Source organism: Camelus bactrianus, chromosome 33, assembly GCF_048773025.1.
Source record: "Camelus bactrianus isolate YW-2024 breed Bactrian camel chromosome 33, ASM4877302v1, whole genome shotgun sequence".
Lineage (NCBI taxonomy): Eukaryota > Metazoa > Chordata > Mammalia > Artiodactyla > Camelidae > Camelus > Camelus bactrianus.
Genome location: NC_133571.1, coordinates 12,796,770 through 12,824,728, shown reverse-complemented (window position 1 = coordinate 12,824,728; position 27,959 = coordinate 12,796,770). Strand labels below are relative to the sequence as shown.

Here is a 27,959-nt window from a genome sequence, read left to right as displayed (position 1 = left end):
GAGGCCCCATGGTCACAGTGGTTGCCTTCTGGGCTTGTCAGAATACATTCCTGTCTCTCAGAACCCCTGCCCTGACCCAGGCCCCACTGGTGACCACTGTCACATTTCAGTCCACCCCAGCTCTGTGATGTAGGCACTCACACACCCCTTCCTGGCATCCTCAACCCAAAATAAGATAGGTTATTGGAACTCACCCGTCCAAGGACAAGTCGGTCTCCTCCTTGCTCTCAGGGAGAGAAAAGGCTACCTCTTTAGGCTGGTTCTAAGGACCAGAAAAGATCCAATGACTGTAACATCAGACACACTACAGGCGCCAAGGACCCCAAAGCCCCCTCTAGTGGCCTAGACACGGAAATGGCTCTGCCGGCCGTCGGGCAGGGCACGACTCACTTACAGAGAGATAATCTGATGGATGGAGAAGGAAGACTAGGAATGATATGAATAGGATGCTAAGGTCCCATACAGAGCAGAGCCAGGACCCCTCCCGGAGCCTGGCCAGGGCCCAGCCACCCTGACCCTCCCAAGGCACAGAGAAGCTTACTGTCCCTAAGGATTTCCTCAGGTCCTCAATGTGGAGATCTGGCTCGGAACGTGGGGAAGCACTGCTCTCCTCTACTGCCGGCTCTTTCAACAAGTGCTGCTTCCTCTGAGCTTCGGCCTCCAGGTCACTGAAGTGGGAAACGGAAGTGGGGATGGGTGTGAGGCAGGGTCCTATGATGAAGCAGGCCGGGCAGCACACAGTCAGGACTCCTGACGGGAGGCGGTGGCGGGGGGTGGGGAGGGCATCTCCAGAGATGGACCATCTCATCCCTTGCTCCTGTCAAAGACCTTGAGGCAGGGCTGGGTGTGAGTGTGAATGGTAAACCAGGGCCCCCTAGGCTATTCACGGCCTCTTAACACCCCAGTCCCCCACCCACTCCCTACCAAATGTAGCAGGCAGCCCCTCTGCCTGACCCCACCTCAGCCTGTTAACTGGGCGGCGGGCAGACAGGGCCCAGGAGCGGCAGAGGACCAAGGGCAGGTGGGAGGCAGCAAGGGGGGCTAAGTGCAGGGGCCCAGACCACCTGATGTGCTTCTGCAGCCTCTGACTCTGGGTCTGCAGCAGATCCACCTGGGACTCCAGCTCCAACTTGCGGGCCTGAAGCTCATCAAGAATTTTTTGGAGCTTCCGGTTTGACTCCAACAGGTGGGTGTGCTCCTTCTTCGCCTCCTCCAGGTGCTGATGGGTGGTGGTGGCTTTCTGGGGACAGAAGGAAAGATAGACACACCCGGAAACGTGGTAGGGGGAGGCAGGGAGCAGGCAGCACCAGATGACTGAGAAGCCGGAAGAGCGCTGGAGAGAGGGTGGGACCAGGCCCACTAAGGCCTGTGTCTGCGCCAGGAGGTTCTGGCCCCTTCCCCCACCACAGCACCCCCCCCCCCAAGAGGGCCCCACACTGCGGTGCTGTTTGTGGAAACTGGGAGCCTAATGCCCTGAATAAAGGGTGGTGGGGAGGAAGTCAGAAATGGGGGTGGGGGAGACAGAGAAGGGAGGACAGGAGAGGCAAACAGACCTCATTCTCCAGCGCAACCTGCCTCTGCACATCGAGGAGCTGCTGCTTCTCCTTCTGGGCCGCCTCCTCCTATGAGGGAAGGAAAGGACCAGGCTGTGTGGCCGTCTCGGGGCCCCAGGTCTAAGGGGCAGGAAGGCCCATGCTCTCCTGGGGGAGCTGACTCCAAGGTCCAGGGCGCCTGAGAGCCCGTCCTCCGCCCCTACTCCCGCACCTGGATATCCAGCTGAGCCAATCTGGCCTTGACATCTTTGGTTCTGGTTTCAAGTTCCACCTCTAAATCTTGGAGCTTCCTTTCCTGCACAGAAGTGTAGGTGGAGAGAAAGGTGTGTGTAGAAAGGGCATAGGCCTGAGCTGAGGCACGGGAGGGCAGGAGGGGCTCCTGACCCACCACGCCATACCACGTGCTCCAAGCCGGCTGGGCTCCCCCATTTGTCCCCATGGCCTCCCCACAAAGCACCACACCTTGGTCATTTCAGCGGGGGCAAGGAGAGGCAAAGGCACCAACCCCAAGGCCCTAGAAGAGCTGACCTCCTCCTCCAATCCCAGGAATGCTCCCTGGCCCAGAAAACAAAGGAGCAAAGATGCCCTGGCTTGGGGATGGCCTGCAAGAGACATCCCCCACCCCAAGCTGTTGGGCTCCTTCCTGCTGCTGCCGCAGTGCCCGCCCCCAGCACTTTTCTACCCTGTGTGGAGGTGTCAGAGCTGGTGGGACCCAAGGGACTGTCCAAAGACCCCACCTGCTCCCGGTGCCGCCGCCGCAGGTCCTCGAGCTGCCGGTCCTGCTCCTGCCTCACGGTCTCCAACTCCCGTTCGTGGGCCCTGCGCAGGCGCTCCAGCTCCCCCATCAGGTGCCCCAGGAGTTCAGCCCGCTGCTTCCTCTCCTACGCAGAGGGTGGAGCCACTGGTGGGAAACCACATTGGCCCCTCACACTCCTAAAACCACAGCCCCACCCCCACCCTGCAGCCTTAGGACAGTAGGATCAGGGACCCCAACGGCCCCCTAAGGCCGTCTCTTGGAGGGAAGCAGGAGAGCGCCCAGGATGGCACAGTCCCACCCCCAGAAAGCCTATAGCCCCTCTCTGCGCTGACGCAGACCCTGGTGAGACGTCCTGAGCAAATATCCCCGGTGGGAGCCTGCCTCTCCTACTGCCCCCACACGTACAGCCCTCCTTCCTTAAGGGAAGCGAGATCGTTACGAAATTATCACTATCTTTCAGCAAGGGCAGGAGTGGCTTGGGAAAGGAGCCAACAACCTTGCATCACGGGCCGCTACTCCTGCCCCGGGCGAGACTATACAGAGTCAGGGATACTGGCTCCAGTTCCTGGAGCAGCAGCCTAGAGTCCCTGGGCAGAGGTTCGGCTCTGGGCTCAAGTCAGCCTCCATCCCTCCCCCTCGCTCACCCCTAGAGTGAGCAAGCTGTCAGGCCCACGCAAGCCACTGAACTTGCCCACCCAAGGCCAAAGGTGGGCAGATAATATCCAGCCTACTTCTCAGTGTCCTGGGACTTCAATAAACCCTGGTGGCATGGTGTTGGGTGGCTAAAATTAAAGGCTTTGGACTCAGCCTGGCATGAATCCTAGCTCCTCTGCTTACTGGCCGGGAGGGGCCTGGGAGAGCTGCTCACGCTCCCCGAGTCCTTGTTCCCTCATTTTTAAAATGGAGATAACGATAGTCCGTGCGCCCTACAGGTGCCGTGAGGACTAGATGAGTGAATACCGCTGAAGAGCCCAGGAGAGGGCCTGGCACACAGGACAAGCTCAATACACATCAGCTATTATTACCATGAGAGCAAAGTGCAGGCCTCTGGGGAGCAACCACTCCTCAGCTAACGCTTTAGTAAAACGGCAAAACATGATTTCCCTGCTGCAGGGTGTCAGAGAAGAAAGCCTCCCACCACCCCGACAACAGTCCGTCCCCTTCCCAGGCCCTCCAGCAAGCGGGGAAGGGCCCCGGGGTGTCTGTGCGTGTGCACGTGCGCACACGTGCCAGGGCACGCGGCCAAGTCACCTCGGCTTCGTACTGCTGTCTGGCCTCGGCCACCACGTGCTGGTGCTCCTCCTTCATCTTGTCCATCCTCCTCTCATGTTCCCGTTCCACCTCCTGGCGCTTCTCTCTCAGGAGGCCACTGAGCTGCAGGGCAAGTGGCAGGGATGCGACATGTAGGACAGGGTGGAGCAGCACCCGGGGAATGAAGCACTCGAAGGTCTCACATGCAAACAACATACACCCGCCTCCCCAGCATCCCTGCACGCCCACCACGTCCACATCACACACACAACACGAGACAGCCACAGCCACATCCAGCACCCCCTCCCCACTCACGTACAGGGCATGGGGGCCTCGAAGGAACTAAGGCATAAAAATGGACCCAGAAGTCCTAACCCCGGCTGAACTATCTGAAGCAAAGCAGGGGCCCGCGGGCCAGGACAGAGCGTGCAGGACAGGGGCACACAGGCTGGAGGCAGCGGGGCAGCATCTACCTCGTGCTCGTACTCGAGCACGTGGCGAACCTTCTGAGCCCTCTGCTCCGCCCGCCCAAGGCTCTCCTGCAGCTGGGCCTCCTCTTTCCGTTGAGCCTCCTCTATCTTCTTCTGGAGACTGGAGACCACCTGAGGAGACCCCAGCCCAGGGGAGCGTGACCCTCAGAGGGCACTGCAGAGCAGCCGAGGGGCACCCGCTCCCCAGGGGCCCCTACCCATCTCCATGGGGCTGCGGGAGAGGGAGGCTCCTTCCCTAGGGGCAGGGACGGGGTGAGGGGGGGAGGTCTTCGGCCGACCAGCCCAGCCATGAAGGGGGTTCTCAAGGCTCATACCCACCCTGGGCCAGGATGCCCAGGCTCTGCCCCGCAGGCCAGGGCCACCACACCTCACCTCTCTGTGCTTGGCCACCAGGGAGGAAGAGAGCCGCTCCAGCTCCTCCTGGTGCTCCCTCTCCAGCGCTGCCACTGCCTGGGACGCAACAAAGGGCGTTTGAGGGGCACAGGGCAGGCTGGCCGGGCTCTGATGAGCCAGGAAGACTACCCCAAACACCCCTCGAGCCCCAGGGCCAAGGGGAACCACAGGCACATCTTTGTTCCTCTGAGATAACTCAGTCCCTCAAGTCTGTAACTAGCAAACAAACAGGGATGTGAAGGCCAGAGTGGAGGGGCTTTTTATAAGCCTCAATTACGGCTTCCACCCACCGCCTCTGGGCTCGGCCACAGGTTCACAGGTGACACTCCAGCCTGTGAGCAAGGACAAGCCAGGGAGGCCTGGAGGTCTCGGCAGCACCTCCCGGCGCACGTGCGCTACAATGGCGTTCTCCCCCGGCCTCGCTGCAGGCTCTCGCGGCCTACGAGCTGAAGCTCCACCTATCACCAAAAGTTCCACATGGCCTGACTATTACTTACTTCAGCTTCTTCCCTAGAGACAGACCATCGAATTGGAGGAACAGGGAGTAAGGACAAAAGAGAAAAAACTCCGCTAAGTGTGCTAGCCTCTCCCTCTGAGGGCACACTCCGTGGGGCTGGAGGAGAAGGGAGACTTAAGAGGTGATCACAGCTGCCCCTCAGGGACAAGGGCAGGCACAGGGCGCTTTTGTCTCAAGACCTTTGGTCAGTTTAAGTTCTTTAGGTCATTAAATCTTTCCAAATCCACGGGCCTTGTCCCCTCAAACTTCCTCCCTGCCATTGACAACACAGCTGCTGCTGGCCCCATGGGCCCCAGAGGGAGCCTGTGGACCGTGCAGCGCCCTCCACTACGCCCTGGCGATCAGGGCGGCACCTGCCCCGAGACACGCCGGGTCCACAAGGGACATGGGCCCAAACAGTGGGCCCACCGTCTCACCGCCCGGCCGGCTCCCAGCCTAGCGCGCCCGAGGCTGGCTCTTCCCCTCCCGCAGGGCTCAGGCCCTCCCCGGCAGCCCAAGGACACATCAGGGCCAGGGGGAGGTTCCCATCTACATGCTCACTTCTTTTCTCTCCCCTTCCAGCTGCTCCCTCAGCTGCTGTAACGCCCTCTCCTTCTCCGCTGTCAGGGCAGCCTGCTCTCTCTTCTCCAAAGCCTCCATCTCGTCCCTGAGCTGCTCCAGCGTCTGCTTGTTTCTCTGCTCCAAGCTGGCCCTCTCAGCCTTCTGCAGAGCCTCCAGCTCTTCTCTCAGCCTCTGCAGGGAAGCCTCTTGCTCAGCCCTGGGCAGACAAGGGGACAGCTGTGGGCCTGGGCACTCGGGTAGTAGGGGAGCCTCCGCGGGGCTGGGCAGCCCACAGTCGGCGCTCACCTGATTTGGTCCTCATCTGCTCCCATGCTGGACTGGACCTGGGCGCGGAGCCGGGACAGCCTCTGGCTTTCCTGCTCTCTCATCCGGGTCTCCTCTTCCTCAGTGGCTCTCTGCAGCTGCTCCTTCAGGGAACTGCCAAGCAAAGACAAGCTAAGCTCGCTGGAGGGATCACAAGGTCTACCCTCTTCTACTCATCATCCCTGGCTCCTGGCCTACAAAAGCCCAGAGCCTGCCAGTGAAGCCTCCGAAGTCTTCAAGTCAAGTCCAACCTCAGCCTCCAGGTCCTGCAGCCTCCCTTTAATACCACCCAGGGGAAAGAGGGGCTATGAACCCCACCTGCCCTTTGCCACAGGAAGCGGATTGCAGGCTCCTTGGTCCCAGAACACATTTTTTCCAAAGGCTCTCCTCTGTCTACAGGTCCACCTTGGCACGGCACTCACTCAAGGCCGGATCCAGTCTGAGCCTAACCCAGCTCTGGTTCTGCACCTGTTCACTCCCCACCCGACAGGCTGCTCCAGCCACGTCAGCCGGTCAGCTGAGCCACTGCTTCTAAATCCCACCACCCTTTTCCCTGCCTCTTGGTCTTTGTTCATGCTGGTTCCCCCCCTCCCCCAGAATTCCCTTTTCTACCTGACGAACCCATGTTCATTGTTCAACACCCAGCTCCCTCCTCTTAGACAAGGCTTTCCAACTCCCCCCAAGTTTATCAATTACCTTTCCGTTCTCCACGCTTTATGGGAGGCCCTTTCTTACGCATGCCACTCTGTGCCATGCATCATACTGCATCGTAATTCTTTTCTATGTGTTTTCCTTACAAGTCTGGGAGCTTCTCCAGACAAAGAATCTTGTCTTAAAATCTGTTATATCCCAAGTGCCAAACACAGTAGCAGATATGACGTAGGTACTCCATAAATGTTTGTTGCATTCCAACAGTTATTGCCCAGGCCCAAACCGTAAGCAAGCTTTTTCCATGAAGGGTGTCTTACTTACAGACCAACGATGGTAACCATCTCATTCCAAGCAGATACGTCAACCCTCTGCTTACACATACCACGCCCCCCTCCCGCAGCCCCTACATGATCAGGGGCTGTGTGCTGTGCACCCAGGAAACCCAAGCCTGAGAAAAACATGATTCAGAAGGTAATTTCTTTGAAAAGCCTCTGCAGTGAATTCCAAAGCTAAAAAAGATTTAGGATCGTTTTCTACTTCAAGTTATCAGCACTACCACTCTCTTCCATTATGACAGAAAATTTGAGCTAAGTAAAAATCCTTCCTTCTAGATTTCCCAGAAGCCCTTTCTCTCGGTCCTGTGGCTAAATTTTACACGTAGCACCACAGAATGGTAGAGCTGAAAGGGTCTTTACAGGTTAAGTCCTGCATTTTACAACTCTCTCATCTTACAACTAAACTCAATCTTTTTGTTTTATAACTAAAGAAACTAAGGGTCAGCCTGCCTGTCTTCCCTGCCTGCCTTCTCATTCGAGAAATATTTGCAACAACGTCAGCTTTGGCTTCCAGAAATTTCTACCAAGGGGAAGTTTCCCAGCAGAGAGGAGGCCCCACCCCTCAGAAAGGCTCATGTGTAAACAGAAACAGGGTTCTCACGATAAACTATTTTGAAGACAGCCAAGCAAGGAGAGAACACTTAGTCAAGAGTGCCGAAACTGTACTGATTTCAACTGAAAATACAGTCAAGAGCCACCATTTATTGAGAAACTACTGTGTTTCAGGACCTGAGTCAGACACTTCTGGCATGCTAGTCTTCACCACAACCTAGGAGGGCTGTGCCCTTCTGGAGTTGAGGGGTTTGGGGAGGGACAGAAAGCACAGTCAGCCAAGCTCAGGGTGGCCAGGGAGAGAGAGGAGCCTGGCACACCAGCAGGGAAACACCACCAGGACTCCTCCTAGGCACTGCCTCTCAAGGTGAGCTGAGTGGCACCCTGTATGGATGGGCTCCTGCCCCAAGTTTCAGTTGGCTGGAAGAGGAGGAAGATCTGCTCTTTGGGATGCTCCCTGGCAGGGGATCCAGGAGGGGTGATACAAGGATGGACCCTGGGTCAGCAGACTGAGAGGGCCACTGAGAGATTACCCCAACCCTCTGGGTAGCTGGGTGTTAGTTTTCTGTTACTTTCTCTAAATTAAGCAAAATATTTTATATGCTCTTTGCCATGTGTGCTATAAAAATAATAAGTCTCTACTACTTTTGGGTGTTTAGTCTAAGAGGACAAGATTTAGCCTTTAACTGCCGAGTAAGTGAAATACATTAACATCTTTTTGTAGGTCCTTTCCTATCCTGGGAATGTAATAGAGAGTGCTTATTACCATCTCAATATCCATTCTCCCATTTTTCTTTACTAAGCGAACCCTGATTTTATTCTATCAGGTACAGAGGATCAGCTAAAGGACTACATTTCCCAGTCACTCTTTGCAACCAGGGGTGAGATATAAGTGGAAATTACTGGGTCAAGTTTCCAGAGAAACACCTTTAAAGAATAAGCAGAAGTTACTGGGTAAAGTTTCCAGAAAAGCGCCTTCAAAGGGACTGAAAGCACTAGAAGGTGCCCCTATTCTTCCTGCCGGAACACAGATACAATGGTTGGAGACCCAGCAGCTATACTGGCCTGTAAAGAGACTCTGAGAGTAAAACCCAGCACTAATGAAGGCAGGGAGATTAAAGAAGTCCGGGGACCTGGTGACTCTGTGGAGCTGCTATGCCAGCCCTGAAGTGCCTTTTCTTATAAAAATAAAACTTGAGCACATATACACACAGTCACATACGCAGAAGCCCAGCCCAGGCTTAAATGTTGTTTGTCAACGGCCTCCCAGCCAGCAACTCAGAGAGTAGGAACCCAAATAGAATCTTCTGGATCCGGAGCAAAAGCACTTCACACCATACCATGTGGCCCCTACCCACCTCACTGGGTCCCAGCAGGGCCCTGACTCCCAAGAGAGAGGACGATGTAGTCAAGAAAATGGGCCCCAGAGACAAGCTGCCTGGGTTCATCTGGGCTCTGCTGCTTCTGAGTCCCAGGACCTTGGACAAGCTATTTAACCTTTCTGTGCCTCAGTTTCTCCGTCTGTATTATAGATTCTACGAAGCAGGGCTGATGACAACACTTCATAAGGGCCGTTTTGAGGCCTAAACTAAACGAACATAGACATAAAGCACGTGGATCAGTGTAATCTCTCAAAGAACGTTAGCTACTCCCTCATTATCACGCCTCCCAACTCCCTCCCCAAAAGGGGACAGGCAAGAGCCTTGGCCTGGGAGCCAGCTCCTCCACGTGGGCCACCGAGCAGGGGTCCTGGAGGGGCCGCCAGGGCAGGAGGAGGGTGCCACTGTGAGGCCCAGGCAGCCAGGCTCAGGGGGTTGGGGGGCAGGACCTGAGCGATTTCTCTTTCTGCTGGTGAAGCTGGAGGACCTCCTCCTCCTCCTCCCGCCACAGCTTCTCCCGCAGCCGCTGCATCTTCTCTCGCTTGGACTCCAGGAGCCGCCTCCGGTCTTGTTCAAGTTCTTGGGCCACTGCCTCTTCCATGGCCTTCAGTGCGGCCTCTGAGGGCTGCTCAGAGGAAGGAGGGGAAGCCGCAGGCTCCGCAAATCGCCTACCAAGGGGGAGAACAGCATTTCACTAGGTTTACCATCCACCTGCCATTTGGTACCAGGACTTACACAGATACAGAACATCACACACAGAACCCTGACAGAGGGCCCAGGGTCAGGAATCATAAATGCAAATCAGGTCACCCAAGGGTGGAAGCAAGGCTCCCCTCTCGAAGACACAGACAGCATTTGTTCTATAGGACAAGCCCTACCTTGGCCATCCCAGGCCCTGAGAGCCTGGGGAGGAGGGTGGTCCACAGGAGGCTCTCAGGGAACCTGGCAGGTTGTGGCCTGAGGCGAACCCCCGAAGCTGTGGCCCAAGAGCTGGCAGCAGAAGAAAGAGTGAAGCTCTATCCCTCATGGATTCCTCCCCAGAGTGGCTCATGGCCCCGTTTCTGTCTCCTCACCAGGGCTCTGCCTGCTACTGGAGGCTCATGCCAACAGCTTGGGAAGTCCCCAGAGGCCGCTCTCTGACTCCCAAACTGAACCGAGGCCAATGCATATGAGCCAGCAAGAGCAGCAGCATGTCTGCAAGCCCTGAAACCTAGAATAGTGCATGGAGGTCCAAAAATGGGAAACCCTCCTCCCATGCTGCTGAGGGAGGCAGGCAGGAGACCCTTCCTGAAGCCAGAGAGTAGCAAGAGCATAACCAGAATGCTGGCCAGGCTCCACATCCCCACGATGATGCCACAATTTCATCTTAGTGTGAATTCAATGTTTGGAAACAGGTAAAAGAAATTCAGGACTAACTTGGATGCCTCAGGTGGGTGGTAAGATACAGAACAATGGTATCAGTTACAGAGGTACGTAAAGTAGTGAGGTTGTTATGTGGCTTGTATTCTGGTTCTTGAAGGAAATACTCAGAGAGAAACCCCAAGAAGATTTTACGCGATGAAAGCATAGGTGGGATAAAGTATTTTGACTCCCAGAGTGGCTTTCCTAAAGGCCAGGATGTGTCTGCATTCCCATGTCCCTAAATCTTACATTAGAAATTGGTCTGACCACCCAACCACCTGCTCCCCGGCCTGGCAAGGTGGCCCAGTTGGGGTCCAGTCGACCTCAGCAGCATATGGGTGTGGTCCAAATCAAGGAGGAGGGGGACCAGAGTCCAACGGGGGAGCCAGCCCCGCTGCTGGGGACACAGAATCCTCTCCTCCCTCGGCTCCCACACTGCAGCAGATGGATGGCAGTGGGCAGGATCAGAGTAGAACAGATGAAAACAAGGGCTCTGGAATTCCATTTCAACCCGCCCCCTACCCCAGGCCAGAAACAGAAGGAAGACACAAAAAGTGACTGACATCTCTGAAATATCAGTGAGATCTTTCCTAAAATCGTAACTCAGACCAGAACAGTCTTGAGCCTTCAATTCTTTTCTGCTCTCAACCTCAGCTCCCTCCTTCCATTCCCGGCTTCCTTTCAGTCCCCCGACTCAGCCTAGATGTAAGTGGCTGCCACCTTCTCTGACAATTCCGCGCTCGGAAGGCGCCTCCCCCCGCAGCTCTCCGCCTCATCAACCCTCCAACTCATTTCCAACCTGAGCTGAAAACATCTTTTTTTTCCCTGAGATGGTACCTTTTAATGTCTCTCCCCTCTGTGAGCCGTGGAGCTACGTGGGGCCCCAGGGACAGATGCTGCGGAAAGACGGGGCATCAGACGGCGTGACAGCATGTGCCCAGCTGCACGCGCCAGTGAGCCTGCTGGCACACCTGGCAGGCAGGCAAAGGGGGCCTTTTTCAGTGGGACTCTTCTCTGTGTCCCCATTTTAAAGATCTAGGATCCCAAAGTCCCAGCTGAGGTCCAAGGCAGTCAACAATGAGCCTGAAAGATCTATGAGATGACAGGGAAGCAGAGGACTCCAGAGGAAGAGGTAGGTCGGATTTCCAGGCCCCTTCTCGGGTTTCGGCATCAACGAGACCCAGTTTTCAACAGCGAGTGGCCAAGAGGAGGCTCTATAGGAGCAACACTATTTCAGACTGGCCACCAAGTAACTCTGAGACATGTGGAAGAAAGCAAGGAGGGGAGGCAGGCAAGGCAGGACAAGAGGGAGGAGGACATGGTACCCACAGTCCTGAAATGGCTACAGAACCCCTAAAACTGTAATCCATTAGCAGGGATCTCATCTCTGCTCACTTTCAACCCAGCGGTTTTCATTCTTTTACCCTCTCTCTATAAACCTCATGAAAGATGCTGGGATGACCAAGGGAAGGACAGCCTTGTTTCCCAGACCCAGGCCTTCTGGCCATAAAGCGTGCAGAGCGGTGGCTGCCTGATGGCCCTGCCTATGCACTCTGACCTGCCCTTTGTTCTTAACTCCTTCAGATTCAGCTTGACAACATCTATGGAGGTGACACTCTACTAATCATGTTTTTTATTTTCTGTATTTTATGATGCTTTGATGTCTGAGAAAGCTTGAGGGTCAAGGAGAGGATGCCCCTCCCAGGATGAGTCAATCTTTACAGACAGCAAAGGGAATGTGCCTTTCATGTGCAAATCAACCCAATTCCTACACCCCCATCGTCTCCTCATCTAACTCATACCAAGCCATATTTCCCCCCAGCCCAAAATCACCCAGGGCCAGGCAGCAGGCAACTAGAGACCACGTCCATAGCTCAAAGCCCACCAAAATTATTCAAACTTCCCAACGCTGCACTCACTCAGGGTACTTACCCTGCCTCGCCCACTGCTTCCCACAAAAACCCCAATTCAGGCTCTGGGTCACGCTGTTCCTTCTTGCCTCCTTCACCTCCTGACCAACTCCACCCCTTCCCCGCATAGCTCCTCTTCTCTCTGGAAATGTAAGCAATAAATTCTTCCTTCAGTGGCATTGCCCTCTCCATGTTGTCACTCAGTCTCCTCCGCAAATTAAAATCCTACTGGTACAAATGAGACACTCCCCACAAAACCCAGAAAACCAAGCCATTCTTCATGCAATCATAAAGATGAGTAACAGGGAAGTTATGGAGCCTGCAAAGATTCAGGAAAGGAACAGAAGACATTTCCGAAGGGCACTGTGTAAACTGAAACTGTGTGCTCAAGGAGAGTGCCCCCGGGCAGGGGCAGCCTCACTGGGATGGGAGGAGAAATACAAAGGATGGGACCCTCAGCCCAGGCAGCTGGGAGGAGCCTCACTGCTTCTCTCCCAGAGGCCCTGGGAAATGCCCTCTGACCGCTGCCCAGAACCACTCTCACCCCCCGTCCACATCAAAAGCATCCTGCTCTGGCTGTCCACAGCCACCAAGAAGACCTGCGAAAGCCACGTTGTTCCTCAGGGTCAGAGCTGTCACGGTGGGATAGATCCCCACCTGAAAAATGGGCTACCCCTTCCCTACGTCATTCCTGCAGTGCCTTGGTGGTGACACAAAACCGTGAGCTCCTGTCCCCCGCCAGCTCTCGGTGACACTTCCTGGGAGTAATCAGTGTGCGAACCTGTTTGTGCTCAACGCTCAGCCTGAATCCTGAGGACTCTTAAATCCTTTTGTACTGCTCAGTTCACAGGCAGGAAAAATTGTCCAACCCTGACCCCTGTTTCTCTCCACGCAGAGAAAAGGCACAGTGGCAGCAGACCAAGAGTCAGAAGTCCAGGCTCTGGTGACTAGAGCCTAGTCCTAATTCTGCAAACGACTAGCGCAAATGCCTTTGCCTCTCTGAACCTGTTTCCTCATCTGTAAAAGGGGTGAGAGAGGGGAGGAGAAAACGGGAGGAAAAGAGCTCTGAACCCAAGCACAGAAGATATAAACTGGGTACTGTGTAATTCTACTCATACGAAGTTGGATAACCGGAAAAACAAATTTATGGGACAGAAGCTAGAACAGCGGTGACCTGGGTGGACTGAGGAAAAGGGCCTGAGGAAGCTTTCTGGAGGGGTGGAAACATCCTACAGATGAGCTGGGTGGTTGTGAGACGGCATATACACGTGTACACACTCTTGATTTGTACAATTTAGGTGTATGGACTTCCATGTATATAAATACCTCGATTTTTTTTTTAAATATAATAATTTTTTTCTTAAGAAAGAGAAAAATAGTGCTTAGTAGAGGCACAAACATTGGTTACTGGGTTTCTGCTAATGACCCAGGAGGTACCCTACCCCTTTGCTTCCAGCCTCATACCCCAGGTGCTGACCAGGGGAGCCCTGGGGCTGCTTAGGGGTCTTAAGGCTACACACTGAACCAAGGCTACATGCTCTTCCCCTTGAGCCGGGGCCAGAGCATCCCCTCCCACCACCCAAGACTGGACGGGCACAGGCAACCCACACAGAAGGGAGGACAGGGACAGACATGAAAACTGGCCCTTACGCCTCTGGAGAGACTGGCGGGGTGGGGCTGACCACCACCTTCTCCTCAAGCTCCTCGGCCTCCTCCTGCCCAGGGCCCGGCCCCTCGGCCTGGGAGCGCTGCTCCTCGCCCTTCTCATGGGCGGCAGGTGGGCTTGGGACCTCCTCCCTTGACAGCAATAAGGAATCAACTGTGTTAAAGCCAGAGGAAGGCGAGAGGCTCCAGACGTACCCCATTTGGGGGCAAAGGGCTGTGATGGGGACAAGGAAGGAGGCAGCCCCAGCAAAGTTTCCCTACCTGTCTCAGGTCTCAGATCTCATCTCCCCTCCCTGCCTCTTCCCGAGCTGTTTACACTGAAGACCAGAGACTCACGTCCCAGGCAGGGTACGGAAGGGGTCCGGAGCCCTAGGAGCAGCTCTGCACACAGCAGGTGTTCTGTGGATGCTGCTGAGAACACCCCCGCTGCTCAACTGTCCCCAGAACTCACTGCACCTGGATGAGCACTATGACCAGCGCCTTTCTCTTGTAAGGGGAACAAACTCAGCACATATGCACCAGGCTCTGGGCTAGGCTAGGGAGTGAAGGTCCTCTTAGCTGGCCCAGAGAGGCCTGGAGCTCACGCCTCCCTCTCCCTGGGGCCTGGCACACCACAGGGAGTGCGGGCTTGCTGATGACAGGCGGTGGGATGACTGCTGGGAGGGATGGGGCTGGCAGGTGGGGCAGGGAGAAATACCCACCTCCCCGGCCACAGCAGGAATGGCCCAGCCCAGGGTGACAGCAGTCCTTGCCCTAGCCTCTGGCAGGGAGGCAGCTGGGTCAGAAGTTTCTAAGCTCTAATCAGACTGTGCACCCCAATTTTAGCTGCAGACTGTTCACTAGGAAGAGGCAGTTTCCCTCACTCCCCAGCTTGTGTGAAACACTAAGCAGAAACCTCAGTTGCTGATGCTCAGGCTGCAAACCGGCCGCTCTCCCCACCGCTCCAGGCCTGCCCTGGGGGAGGCTTTCGGCTCAGCCTTACCTATGCAGGGCAACAGGCGGGGCGGGGCTGCCTGCAGAGCCCTCCCCGGGCTCCTCCGCCGCCTCCTTCCTCTCAGGCTGCCCCTGCCGAGGCCCTTCTTCAGGGGCTGGGCTGTGAAGGGGACTCTGGAGCCGCTCCCCATGCAGAAGAGGAGGGGACAACCTGGGCAGAGCAGCAGAGTCAGGGCCTCCACTCGGAGAGCAGGAGGAGAACTGGGGATGTGGTACGTGGACCTAGGTCCATGCCTTCTCTAGGCTGGACCCCAGCCCTGGCCCCACCTCCACGGAGAGCCCACAGACGGCAAAGCACCCAGAAATGCAGTAAGGAGAAACTCCCTACTGAGCAGCCCCCTGGCCTGGACTGGCCTCAGCCTTCCCAGGTCCCTGTGCTGCACCTGCTTGGCCCGGGAGTGAGAGCCGGGCACACTCACAGATACACCTGTTCCCACCATCCCTGGGGCCAGGGGATGGAAGGACTGAGCAGAAAAGAGAGAGAAAAAGAAAAGCCAGACTCCAGTGGTCAGACTATAGAAAATGCATGAAACGGTAGCTTTAAGGAAGTAAGAATGGTGATAGCTTTTCAAGGTCCAAAAAGTAGGACCATCCCCTTCCCCATCCAGGGCAGTGGCCCTTGACTGAGGCCTGAGACACTGGAAGCCCCTGTCTATCACTCACACACACACACACACACACACACACACACACACACACACACATTTTGCAAGGCCATCCAGTCAGCTCATTTTCTGCCTTCAGGCAGAAGCACATTGAGCTCCACAGCCCAAAGCCAGGAATTCTGCCCAAGCCCATACCATCCCAAGGGCCCCTAAGGGCGGCCTCCCACGTACTGTACCTCTCCGAGCCTCTGGACTGCTTGCTCTGAAGCTCATCTCGGCTGGACTGGCTGGCATCCTTGTCTTCTCTTCCCAACCTCTGGGCCTGTAGGCAAGCAGCAGTGGAAAGTGTATATGGCGAGTGGGGGGTGGGGGGGTTCTGCACTGTGTCCTTCAATCCTCTGACTCCCATGCCAGCAGGAGGCACTGAGAGGTGGCTCTTGAGTGGATGAGGACAGGGCGGGATGCGGAAGAGGAGGCCTGTCCACTGTACAGTGAAGACCCTGGGGCTTTGGCTAAGCCCCCAGGCTCACAGCTGCTCCCAGGGCCGACCTTGCTGGCCTGGGGAGGATGAGTCAGATACCACAGCCACTCAGGCTGAGCCAGAAGCCAGTGGCTGAAGGACACACAAAAAGAAAGTCCTGCCTCCTGCAGGTGGAAGGCTTCACTGCCAGCTGCACAGAGAAAGCACAGACGTCCATGAACGCCCCAAATCCACAGAGGCCCCAGATCTCCAGTGCCGAGGACGTACAAGGGATGCTAGAATTAAGACGGCAGGATTAGGAGCAATAGACAAGTACGTTAAAAAGGAAGGATTGTGGACAGATGGAGACCTGGTGAAATGAGAGAGAGCAGTACTCCAGACAAAAAGGGCACCATTTGGGCACCTGAAGGAGGAAGACAGAGTGCTCCTCTGCTCCATTCCGAGTTCCCCAGCCCCCCAGTGACGGTCCCTGCCTCGTCAGGGATTGTAACACCCATCCATTATATAAAAAAAAAAAACCCACACACAAACCGCCCAAAATCTCATTTTAAAGTTTGGGTGTCTGGGCAAATTTAGCAAGCTGGTAAAAAAGGACATTTTTGATACATTCAAATACTTTCCACAGGGGTGAGGTCACGGGTATTGTGGTGCAGTCAGCCTGGACCCAATCCTTTCTCCACCACAAAATGCGACAGTAACCCACAGCTCACAGGGCTCCTGGTGAGGATTAAAGGAGATCATGTACGTAAAACCCAACTCCGGGCCCAAACAAGGCGCACCACACGTGAGCTCTACCCACACTCCTCTTCCTCTCCCCGAGCCTGAGGGGGGGAAGAAAAACACCAAAAACCCCAGCTGTGCCGATGCCCGTCCCCATCCCAGGACCCGCACTCCTTCTGGCACACTGACAGGAGCCCCGTCTGTTCCGGGACACGAGGGTTAACAGGAGAGGTGGGACAGGAGACAGCTCACTCTATCTTCCCCAGCGGGGTTCTGGCCGGGCTGGCACACCTCCGTGTCCCCAGCCCCGTGCCCTCAGCCCCGACGCCTCTCCACTGGCAGCCTGAGCCCCAGCAGCTGTGGCCAACTGCCATCTGGAGAGGTGACGAAGGGCAGGGTCTGAGCTAAGAGCCAGCTCCCCCAAATTACATTAAAAATAGAACTGCTGCCTGGGAGTGCCTCCCGGTGCCGGCAGCAGAAGGGCTCCCCGCCAGCGCTGCCACTCCTAATTGCGTCAGCTGGGCAGAGCCCGCAGACAATGGCAGGGCGGGCCGCCCCTCTCCCGCTCCGCTCCTTCCCTTCCAGTGCACAACTCACAACTTGTCCTCCCCACAAATCACACCAAGCTTAGCAGATAGCTCTCCGCTCTCTTTTCAAGGAGAAAAAAAAAATCACATAGGCCCATCTATTTCACAAACTAAAATTTACGATAGGACAAAGTGCAGTGATCACAGCAAATACTGGCAAGTGAGCCCTGGGTCAGAAAGGACAAGCTGCAGACAAGGTCTGTCTCCTTGTTTCATCTTCTCTATTTCTGCTAGAAACTCAGCTAGTTCCCCTGCTAGGGGACACCTTGGGAAAGTACCCAGACAGAGATCCTTCAAGCAGAGTTTCACTTGCTCCCTAGAACTTTTCGTCCCAGAAAAGGAGTCAGAGGAACCAGACAAGGAAATCAGGCATGCCAGAACTCTTCAGAAAGGGGAGACAGCAAGCATGCTCTAATAGGCCTCTGACCTAGGACTGCTCTAACCACTTCCCCATCCTCAACTCAGCTCCATGGTTTTGCTTTTATGATCCAGTTCTCAGTTAAACAGTGCATTCATTAAACAGAATGCTATGCAACCAATAAAATGGGAGGCAAGGGAGGTGTGAAATAGCTGAGAAATAAGTGAAGGGTCTATTCTCAAATTTAAAGAGCATACACAGCCAAGTGTATTTACAGCATAATTCTAATTTTTGTAGGAAGAAAAAAGATTAACAAATAGAAAATAGATATATGCTTATATGTATACAGAAACATTTCTGGAAAGGCACATGGAAAATGTTAATGGAAATGGTTAACAGTCCCCACCTATGGGAGCAAGGCTGCAGGAAGTGGAAGACTTTGTCCTGTAGTATTTGAAATAATCTTATGGTCACTTTTATAATCTATTACAAAATTCGTCATGTTTATAATACATTACAATCATTATCTTGACTGTGGTGATGATCTGAATGGTGTATACATATGGTAAAACTTATCAAATGGTACAATTTAAATCTGTCCACTTAACTGGATGTCAATTATAGCTCAATAAAGCTGCAGGAAAAAAATTTTTTAAATGAACTGAGTTTCGCTCAGTTCTAAGCCTCTGTACTGGCCCTGGCCTTGGGAGAGATCCAGGGAATATAGAATATGGGCCAGAGCCCCCAGGAAAGACAAAGGGGACTGTACTTAAGGTTTGATCTGTCCCATAAAGAGGCTGCTGCTCCTCCCTATAGCCACCCCCCCCCACCGCCTCACCAGCTGTCTCAACCCCTCCACACCCTCAGGTGGGAGAGAGCCAGATACTGAATTCTGAAGAGGGCTCTACACGGTCAGCCAACCTGTGCGCCCAGTGCTGCTCCACACCCCGCTATGCTGGTCTTGAGACACAGCTTAGGGCTTCCTCCGCCAGGGCTGGCTGCCTAAGAGAGTGCCTCGTGAGGGCCAAGTCCAAGCCAGGTCCTGCTACTGCTTTATACCAAGTGGCGTGACCCAAAAAGAGGGTGCTGACCTCACGAGGTCTTAGGCAGGACCCAGAGATCTATCTTTTTTAAAGCCCCCCAAGTATGCTAATATTGGCCAGGTTCTGGAGCTGGAGCAGTGAAAATTCACCCTGCCTGGCCCACTCGGTAACTTTCCCACTTACCTGCTGCCAAAGGTGCCCCACAAATCACCTGCTCCAAACGCTTCCTGACTAACCCCACCTGGCCTTGTTTGTGCCTTTACAGTCTTCTAGGGCTGCAAACAGAGGGACCAAGGTCAGGCAGGGACCTGGTGGCTCAGCAGCGACCCTGGAAGGCTTCTCAGCCAGAGCAAGAAGAACATGTGAGGCTCAGATGCAACCGGCCTCACAGCTCTGCCGTGTCCCGGGCCTCACTTCACTAAGGGCTCCCAGCTTGATTCACATTAAATATCTTGTGTGTTTCACCTAAACCAAATGTTCCCTTAAAGTTGCAGAGACCATGTGCCAGAATCTCTCTCTTCTCAACAGCCCCACAGAGGAGGAAAAAAGGATCTTGACTTCAAGCTCCCTAAGGTCAGGATCTGTGTCTGAGTCACCCTTACACATACCCTACTCTGCGCCCAGCACCACCCATGCCTGCACAGAGCTTACAGGGGAGACAAAGAACCATAAAACAAAAGCAGCAGCACTAAGGGCAGCAAAGGGAGGGAACGATTCACCCTGCTTGGAGGAGATGACACAGAGGTGGGCCTCCAAGACCAAGAAGGAGCCTGCCAGGACAGAAGGAGGAGCAGCCCGACAGGCAGAGCGGTGAAAGAGGTGGATGGTGTGGCCCCGGGAACGGTGAGTGGTGAGCACAGCTGGGGCATGGCAGGTGGGCTGAGAATGAGGCTGCAGAGGTAGGATGGGCTAGGCTGGGAAGTGCCCTGAAACCCACAAACTACACCATGCTTTGCACAGGAGCGAGTAGTCAGCGTTCAGTTGCTAAATGAATGGATAAGCAGACAAATATATGGGGGAGGAGGGCAGGGAATGCCTTAATTCATGGCAGCCACACGGCACGAACGTCAGAAGCCCCATCATGGCACAGGCAGGGCCCAGCCTTAATGAATTAGAAGGGAGAGAACTCCCAGAGATGCACCCTAGGATGGGTAGGACTCATCTCTCGGTTATTCCCAAAATAAAGCCCCAGCCCAGCCCCAAAGAGACTCACCTCCCAGCGGGCTCCACCCAGTACCGAGGAGAGCATGTCCGCATCCAGCAGGTGCTCTGAGGCCCGGCTGCGAACACCAAAGTCCTGGAGACAGTAGAGACAGGGAGGTCAGCTCTCCTCCGTCACGGTCAGTGCCCACCAGAAATACAGGACCTCTCCTCCACCCCACCTTCCAGAAAGATGCCTACTATGTGCCAGGAGCTGTGCCAAGCATTTCATTCACTTCATCTTCAAAATAACACCGTGACTAGATGGAAAGGTGTGTGATAAAGTAAGTACAGTAAACTGGTCATGGTAGACTCTAGGTGGTGAGTATATGGGTATTCGCTGTAAAATTCTTCTAATTTTTCAGTATGTTTGCAATTTTTCATCATAAAATTAAAGGGAAAAAAATAACCCTACAAGACTGATCCTCTTATCCTCATCTCACAGATGAGGAAGCAGTTTGAGAGCCCACGCAATTTGCCCAAGGTCACACATACAGAAAGCAGGAAGCCTGGGGGGGTCAGATGTGCCCTGGGCTGACTCCAAAGCCAAGCCCTTTGCATGACACATGCTGCAAAGCAGGTCACTTACCAGCTGTCTCTCCCTCCTGCTGCCCAACCAGGAGGCCAAAGTGCCCAGAAGACCCGTGGGCAGCTTGGAAACGGGGCTTGCCAGGCTCCTCCCAGCTTGTTCTTTCCCTTCCCATACAGGTGCCCCTCTGGACAATGGGGATTAATTAGTGACACATCCTCACAGGCTTCTCTTTGGGATGCGCAGCAAGTGCCCACACAGGTGCCAGCTCCCCGCTGCCCTCTGGCTGCTGCAGGGCCATGGCCCCACCCTCTCCGAGCCCACCATCCCCACTGGGCCAGGTGAAGGATTGCTACCTGACAGCATGCGAACGGGGACAGTTCTGTCATCGCCCTGATAAACGACGGGCCATGTGGCCAAGGTCTGGTCCTGCTGTCCATGGCTCCCTCCGCCCACTCCCAGAGAGAAGAAAAATGCCGACAGGCACATTTCTCCACCCCGTGACTCCTTTAGAAGGGCCAGGGCCCTTGCTTCAGAGGGTTCTGTGACACAGCGATTCTTCATGACGGTTTCTGCCAACCATGACTTTGCCTCCCCTTCCTAGCTTCTGGGTTTTCTTTGTTGATGACATTTTCCTTTCAGTGTGAGTTCTACTCCACTCAATGCAGCTGCCATCTGGCTCCTAAGCCCAGGACTCAGTGAGGGGCTTGAGCACACAGCCTCCTAATTCCTCTGCACCCCCTCATATCATTACTGTTCATCCCTGACCCTCTCCACTAATCCCTTCCCTTTGATCTGCCTCCTCCAAACAGATGGAGTGTGGTTTCTGGAAGAAATGCTCTGCCAAAAAAGCACCCTGAACTACTCCCCTTAGATAAAAACCTGGCAGTGAAGCCAGGATACAGCAGGCTGGGTGGAAGGGCTGAGACAAAGACACCATGGATGTTGGCATTCCAGAACAAAGTCTTAACTTTGGAAATGACACCGCACCACAGCATCCTTCTTGGTCAGAGCCTGAGGACTGGTCCTCACTACAGCTCAGTGATCACACTCACACACACACACACACACACGCACACCCGGTCTCTAACCTCCGAATCACGTAATGTCCCTGCTAGAGCCCAAAGGCAATGACCTCACCTGATCTCCCAGGCAAGTCACAGGGCAATAATGGTAATAACAGTTACATTTGTTTAATGTTTATATGATAATGTTTTATATCCTTTACCTACTCTTTACCCCACTTTTTTCTCACAACAAACCCATAAAGTATGTAGTGTTATCCTTAGTTAATGGGCTGAGAAAATGCAGTTAGGATAAGACCCACGTTTGAATCTTACCTCTCCCACTGACAAGCTGTGAGAGGCCGGTAAATTACTTAACCACAGGATCTCGCAAATCCATGCCCTTCACCACCACCCTGCTGCCTCCCATCTCAGACTCAGACTCACCAGGCCAGGGAAGGACTTGGGGTCAGAAGCGGTGGAGTCTGAGAGCTGTAGTTCCTTCACATGTTCACTAATCTCCAAATCCTGGGGAGACAGACCCACAGAGAAGTCACTGGAGCAGAGGACAGAGGGTCATGATCACTGCCCATGGTGCCAACACAGGGCTGTGCCCAAACCCAAATCCACCTCTTCTGGAAAACCTGAAAGAGGCCTGTGGATTCTCCCGTTCTCTCTGGACACACCAGCCGCCAGCCCACTCGGGCTGCGCACACAGCTGGGTATGGACAACACTCCTTACACGTGGAGGGAGAACCGAGTAAAGGGGAGCGGAAGATGCTTAGAAAGTTGGCAGTGGGGAATGTGATGGTAGCCTAAAAAAAAACAGAATGACAGCAGCTCTCTGAAAAGCAGCTAAAAGCTCTTTAAATGAATTCTCTCATCAGCCACCTGAAGGAGGAGCAGGACTAAGGTTTGAAAAATCAAAAATGCCAGCGATCTCCCCACGGGGTCCTACTTCTGTCCATCTGGGTCACTGGCTTGATCTCGCCAAAGCAAGGGTTGTTCCGAAAGAGCTGCAGAAATCAATGAGGAGTCTTCTTGTACCCAAACGGACACTCCCAAGTGTCCCCCCACATCCCTCAATATTCTCCTCTCTTTGTAGGAACACAGGCTGCAACCAGGGCTGACCCCAAACTGATGTCAAGAAGCAGGAAGGGGAGGCAGGAAATGGCAAGAGGAAATAAGTGGGAGACAGAAGAACATGAATATCCCAGGAGGGTGCCGATGGAAAAGCAAATTTCTGCTCTGAATTTCTAGTGCCAGCAGGTTTGGAGTTTCATTCAGGATTTTACTGCCTGCTGGGTCTGGGCATATTTGTCACAATTAAGGCTTCTGGCTGCTGTTGACAGCCCGTTGCAGGGCCTGCAAATGAAGCTCTTGACTCAGTAATAAAGATGAAGGGACAGGAATCTGCACAAGAGAGCAGCACAGGGGTGCAGCCAGCGACAGCCTGTGGGGCAAAGTGACTTACTTCACTTGCCTCTGATCTGCTCTCTTTGGAGACAGAAGCCTCCTTCTTTGGCTCCGTTGCTGTCTCTTCCTTCCTGGACCCCTTCTCTCCTGCATCCACCAGGTCCTCTGGTGCCTCTTTTTTATTGGCTTTGGCAGGCTGATTGCCCCCGGGGTCCACCAGACTCCTGGACGTCCTAGACTCATTCTTCTCATTCTTTTCTTTTTCTGGGAGCCAAGCAGCCCCTCTTCCTGGTCGCTCTTTGCCCTCAGCACTGCTCAGGCTGCTGTCTGCACCTTGGCTGAAGCGCTTGCCAGGAGTAGGGGGGCCGGCAGCATCTGAATCAAGAGAAGCGTCCTTCTTCTCCTCTGGCTGGCTTGTTCTTGGAGATTCCTAGGGAGTAGCAGGCCATGTCAGAAAGGAAGACGTCAGGAATTAATAAAAGGAGTTTAGAGACTTGCCGCAAGACGGAGGTGCCACTCCTTGATGCCTACAGGCCAGTGCTCTAGCTCTGACACCAGTGGTTATCATATCCCCTCCAAAAGCTTTTAAAAACACAGATTCTTCGCTCCAGCCCAGATCTACTGACTCTGAACTTCTATGGTGATTTGGATACTCCCAACCTGACCCTCATCCACTGAGGGGCTTAGAATCCACTGCACTGGACTCTGCAAATTTGTCATCACCCATCATGCACTCAAGTAATAAATCTCTCTCGTTCCAGCCCCATCAGCCACACCATAAGACTGCAGGCTCACAAGTCAGCATTTGTTTACAATGATGATGATGGAGAACCACATGAGAGAAAAGTACCAAAGTCGAGAATTTATCTTTTTCATTTTTAAAAGGCAGCAAGGAAGAACTGTCAGGAGGATGCCCTTCTTCCACGGCAACGAGGTTAGCTCTCTCCCTAAAGCCCCCCCTTTCAAGAAGCCCCACAAGCAGCCCTGGAGGCGGGCTCCTCTGTCGGAGGACCATCAAGTGGGTCCTCTGAGCAGCAGGTGCCAGGTGGGGCGAGGTGTGTAGGAGACCCATGGGGGAGATGCCTATGAAGGATAAGGGAGGTGAGGAGAGGCTTCGGAACACAAGCCTGAGGCCTGTGACAGGGGAGGGGGAGGAGGGGGCTGGCTTGGGTGAGAAGAGCCTCAGGCCACAGCACAGTTCTGCGAAGGTCCCCAGTCCTGGACAGAGTCCAGGGCAGCCGGGCAGAAACGACCCTGCACGAGGGCCCTTCCTACCCCATCAACTTCATCAACAAGCCCAGCTTTGGCAAGAGCCAGGGTGGATCAAAGGTGCAGCAGCTGCAGACTCTCAATCCACTCGGGTCCCTTCCACAGGGTCTCTCAAAAAGAGATCGGAGCAGCACCCCTTGCCAGCTGCCACATCCTATTCCTCACTCACAAACCTCACGGTAAAGACCAGGAAAAACCTGTAGAGCTGGCACAACAGACAAAGGAGTCCCTCCCTTGGAACTACAGCCAGCCATCTCTCCTGGGCTCACGCAGAAATGCCTTCCTCCCAGAAAACATCTATGCTAACACTTGGGCTGCCAGTGTAAACAACTTCCCTGCTCACAGGGATTTTTGAGACTTCCTGATTCCTGACCCTGGAGATTCCAACAAGGAGCATGATGACTGGAGTCCAGAGGGCCAAGGAGAAGCCCCAAACACGGCATCCATCAATGCTGTTTGTTGAAGGAGCCACTGAACCCAAAGACACGACCATCCGCCTGCAGGTCTGGCAGCCGACAGACAAGCCAACCCAGACTTTCCAAGGACGGTTAAGAGAGGCAGGAAACCAGAGCAGTTCAGAGTGCGGCTTCGTAGACAGAATCCCTGGGTTCAAATCTTGACTTATAAGATCGCACAGATGGAGGTATGTGACCTGCCAGTGACCTTAGGCAAACTGCTTAACTTTTCCATGCCTCAGTCTCTTCCTCTAAAACACGGGGGTACGGTAGGGCCTGTCTCACAGGATTGTTGGGAAGATTAAATGAGTCAACCCTCATCGAGTAAGTTACGGAATGGAGAACTGTGCCTGGCTCACCGTGAGGGTCCATAAATGCTAACGGATGTTTTGTGATGAGACAGACAAACACGTTCATTCACTGAGCACCTTCTATGTGCCAAACACCACCGTGGGGACCCTAATACAAAGAACAAGACATAGCTTCTGCCCTCGAGGAATTCAGCCGAGTACGGAGAAAAGGGAAATGTCCCAGGTGGCCCTGGCTAATGAGCCTTTCCTGCCCAAAGCAAAGGGCACTGGACACGGAGGTGATGCTGTCATCAGCCCCAGGCCTGCCCCAGGGAGAAAAGCAGGGGACAAGAGAAGGGTGAGGTCTTCCCTCGGTCCTTGGCAGCACAAAGACAGGGAACCCTCCCGACACCCACAGCGTGGAGGGAATCTGCACGGTCACCGGGCTTAGAGGGGCCGAGATGAGCCCCTCCTCTTCGAGAGGCATCTTCAGGGCGAGGCCAGGCCTCCTCCCCTCAGTGTCCACACAGCGGCCAGCTCTCAGCAGTGGCCAGCACGCAATGCCCAGCCTGTGGGGCCCATGGACTCCACGAAGGATGTGGGAGTGTCTCGGGGGAGGTCAGCAGTGTCTGACTCAGTAAGCTGGGCCAATCCACCCTGGCCATACGCATCTCATGGTGAATGAAAGGCCACGGACCTTGGATTAGGGGACAGAGGTGTCAGACCACAGGTTTACATCTCCTCACATGGCCCATGGCCCTTCTCACCCAGCCCACCCCCTGCCTGCCTCCCTTCGAGGTCATCTCCAGCCAGACACACTGAGCCTGTAAACAAACATCACTATTTGCCCGCTTTGCCAGGCACATTCTTAACACACACACAACCTACCCCAGCAAACTCCCATCAGTCCTCATAGCATCGCGTCCTGCAGGGAGCCTTCTCCATCCTCATCCTCTTTCACAACAGCTACTATATTATAACTGCGGACTTCCTGGCCTGTGGCCCTCACCAAATTAGCTCCCTATTATCCTCAGCGCCTAGTTTTTGGCACATAATAGGTGCTCAGTAAATGCTTGTTGACTGAATTTTTAAAACCGATTCAGTGCGTCGGTGGACATAGGATTTTCCACCCTGTAAAATGGAGGTGTGATACTTACTTTACAAAGTTATCCAGGGATCAGACTATATTTGTTATAGAGCTTCTGGAATGGGAACCAGCCAAACAAATGTGAACTATTAATATTCAAGAGGATGGAAAAACAGGCGACCTATCAAAAATCAGAGGACACAGATCCAGGTAGAGACTCCCCTGCTTACACATGAGAGAATGTGGCCGGACTCCAGGAACCCCAGGCCCAGCCCCTGCCATTCTCAAGCCAAAATTGTTTTAAAGAAGAGTTTCCCACGATGGAGCTTATCCTATCCTGTCTACCTAAAGAGTAAAACATTAAGACATGGCTAATATTAAAATAAACGAACTTGCATTCCCTGTGCCCACATCAGCTAACTGCAACGACAGGAGAACCAGAGGGACATCTCGAGGGCAAGGACGGCAGAGGGGGCATTCGTTGTGGGTCATCCACAAATGGCTGAATGAGAGCTGAGTGTCTGGAAAACATCCAGTCAACTCCACACTCCTCTCCTTTCACTGGGCCCCTGCTCCTTATCGCATCTCAGGGCCCACAGCCTGAGACCCTGCCCAGGATGCACACCCAGGGCCGGGCATCCAGTGTGGGGTACACAGGCAAGGACAGGGGGTGGGACCCCAGCACGGCTCTGCTCTCAGCTCAACCCTGCACACATTCTTCCTGTCTCTTCCTGTCACAGCCCCAGTCCTTGATTATCTTAAGGCAAATTCCTGCTGTTTTTCCCCAAAAGACCTTGCCGTCTGCATGAAGACAGGGGTGCAAGGAGAGTGTTCTAAGGACCGTTTCATGAATATTTAACATACCCCCAAAAGTTACTAGGTCTCCCATAGCTATAATCTTCTTCCGGCCCAGAGCACAAAGGCAGGGGCCCTGTAATCCACACAGCTCAGGAGGGAGGGAGTGGGGGACGGGGCAGCTGAACACGACGTCCATGCATTGATCCCATTCTGGGGAGACCCACACCAAGCCAACCATCAGTCTGGTTTACTTTCCATGTCTCCTGCCCACTCAGTAGGTCTCAGTCCTTTGTGCTGCTCCCCGGTGTTGTTAGCGCTTTTGCAATCGCACTGACATCATCCTGTTATTTCTAAGCCCAGCTCCCTCCCTCCCCTCTGATCTGCTGATGGGCTTTTCACCAGCACCACGAGGCCACCTGCTGCCTGCTCGCCTGCCCTTCCCTTCAGCCTCCCTTCTTTCACTCCCCATCCGTGCTCAGTGTCTGTTCCAGGAACCTATCCCTGTTGATTCTGTAATAGACTGGAAACCAGTTTAAGTTGAAGGCAGGAGAGGAGGGGGAAGGAGACAGAGAGAGAGGCATTCTTGCCATCCTACTGCCCTCTCGTGGAATCATGAGCAAAGTGACTGCTGACAGTGAGACAGTAGAACAAACCACGGGATAAGCCCTCCAGCTCGGGCTGCCAGGGACGCCCAGGAGCAGGAAGAAGTGGGCCACTAAGAGGACCCAAGGGCTATAAACTAGGACAAAAGCCATGTTAAAAGGCATGGTCCAAGCAGCTTTGTCTGCGCTGAAACCCCCGTTCATCCCCAACACTAACCTTCCCCACCAGGAAAAGCCCCAGTTCCTGCCTGAAGTTATAACACAAGAATCCAACACTCCATGTGGCAAAAAGAACTAAATCTGCTGGGACACCATAGACAGGGGTGGGGGGGTGTATTTAACACCTCCTACTCCAGACATTTCTCCCCATCACACTGGGTTACCGATTTATATTAAAGAGATTATAAAAAAAAATACATTAAAAGCTACCACTCCCCCAAAGAAGCACGTTAACGATCAGAAGGGAAGCTTTTGAAAATCCAGGATGCATCAAAGATGAAAACCCCTTTTTTTGTTGGCATTTATAATCTATTATAAAGTAAAAAGAAATTAACTAGCACAAGTCAAAGTACATTATGACTGATTCACACTGGGATCTTTAGCCCACCAGCTGAAGCAGGGACCAAGTGTCCACTCTACCCAGGACCTAGGAAAGCCCAGGGAAGAATAAACACAACCAGGATACCCTCTGGGCCCAGCGTGGCTCATTCATTCATTCATTCATTCATCTATTCGTCTCAATTGCTCAGCAAAACATACCCACGCACTTCCCAAGTTCCAGGCAGTGGGCCAGGTGCTGGACC

General features: G+C 54.0%; 1 protein-coding gene across 13 annotated transcripts in view; it reads right to left on the bottom strand.

The window, feature by feature from the left end:
- Positions 1–27,959, bottom strand: part of CEP164 (centrosomal protein 164) — a 59,282-nt gene that overhangs the window by 6,038 nt on the left and 25,285 nt on the right. For 5 of the 13 annotated variants that reach the window (XM_045515633.2, XM_010953486.3, XM_074357048.1 and 2 more), the window contains 19 exons: positions 22,714–23,085; positions 21,687–21,767; positions 19,720–19,803; positions 15,554–15,639; positions 14,702–14,863; positions 13,705–13,851; positions 12,077–12,196; positions 9,193–9,411; positions 5,809–5,940; positions 5,503–5,719; positions 4,425–4,502; positions 4,035–4,163; positions 3,562–3,684; positions 2,291–2,434; positions 1,765–1,848; positions 1,554–1,622; positions 1,065–1,240; positions 542–668; positions 195–262 (listed from right to left, as the gene is read on the bottom strand). In XM_045515633.2, the coding sequence (XP_045371589.2) occupies positions 195–262; positions 542–668; positions 1,065–1,240; positions 1,554–1,622; positions 1,765–1,848; positions 2,291–2,434; positions 3,562–3,684; positions 4,035–4,163; positions 4,425–4,502; positions 5,503–5,719; positions 5,809–5,940; positions 9,193–9,411; positions 12,077–12,196; positions 13,705–13,851; positions 14,702–14,863; positions 15,554–15,639; positions 19,720–19,803; positions 21,687–21,767; positions 22,714–23,085 (2,618 nt within the window). The remainder of the gene's footprint in view (positions 1–194; positions 263–541; positions 669–1,064; positions 1,241–1,553; positions 1,623–1,764; positions 1,849–2,290; positions 2,435–3,561; positions 3,685–4,034; positions 4,164–4,424; positions 4,503–5,502; positions 5,720–5,808; positions 5,941–9,192; positions 9,412–12,076; positions 12,197–13,704; positions 13,852–14,701; positions 14,864–15,553; positions 15,640–19,719; positions 19,804–21,686; positions 21,768–22,713; positions 23,086–27,959) is intronic. The other 8 variants (XM_010953488.3, XM_010953487.3, XM_045515636.2 and 5 more) reach the window with 8 other exon arrangements.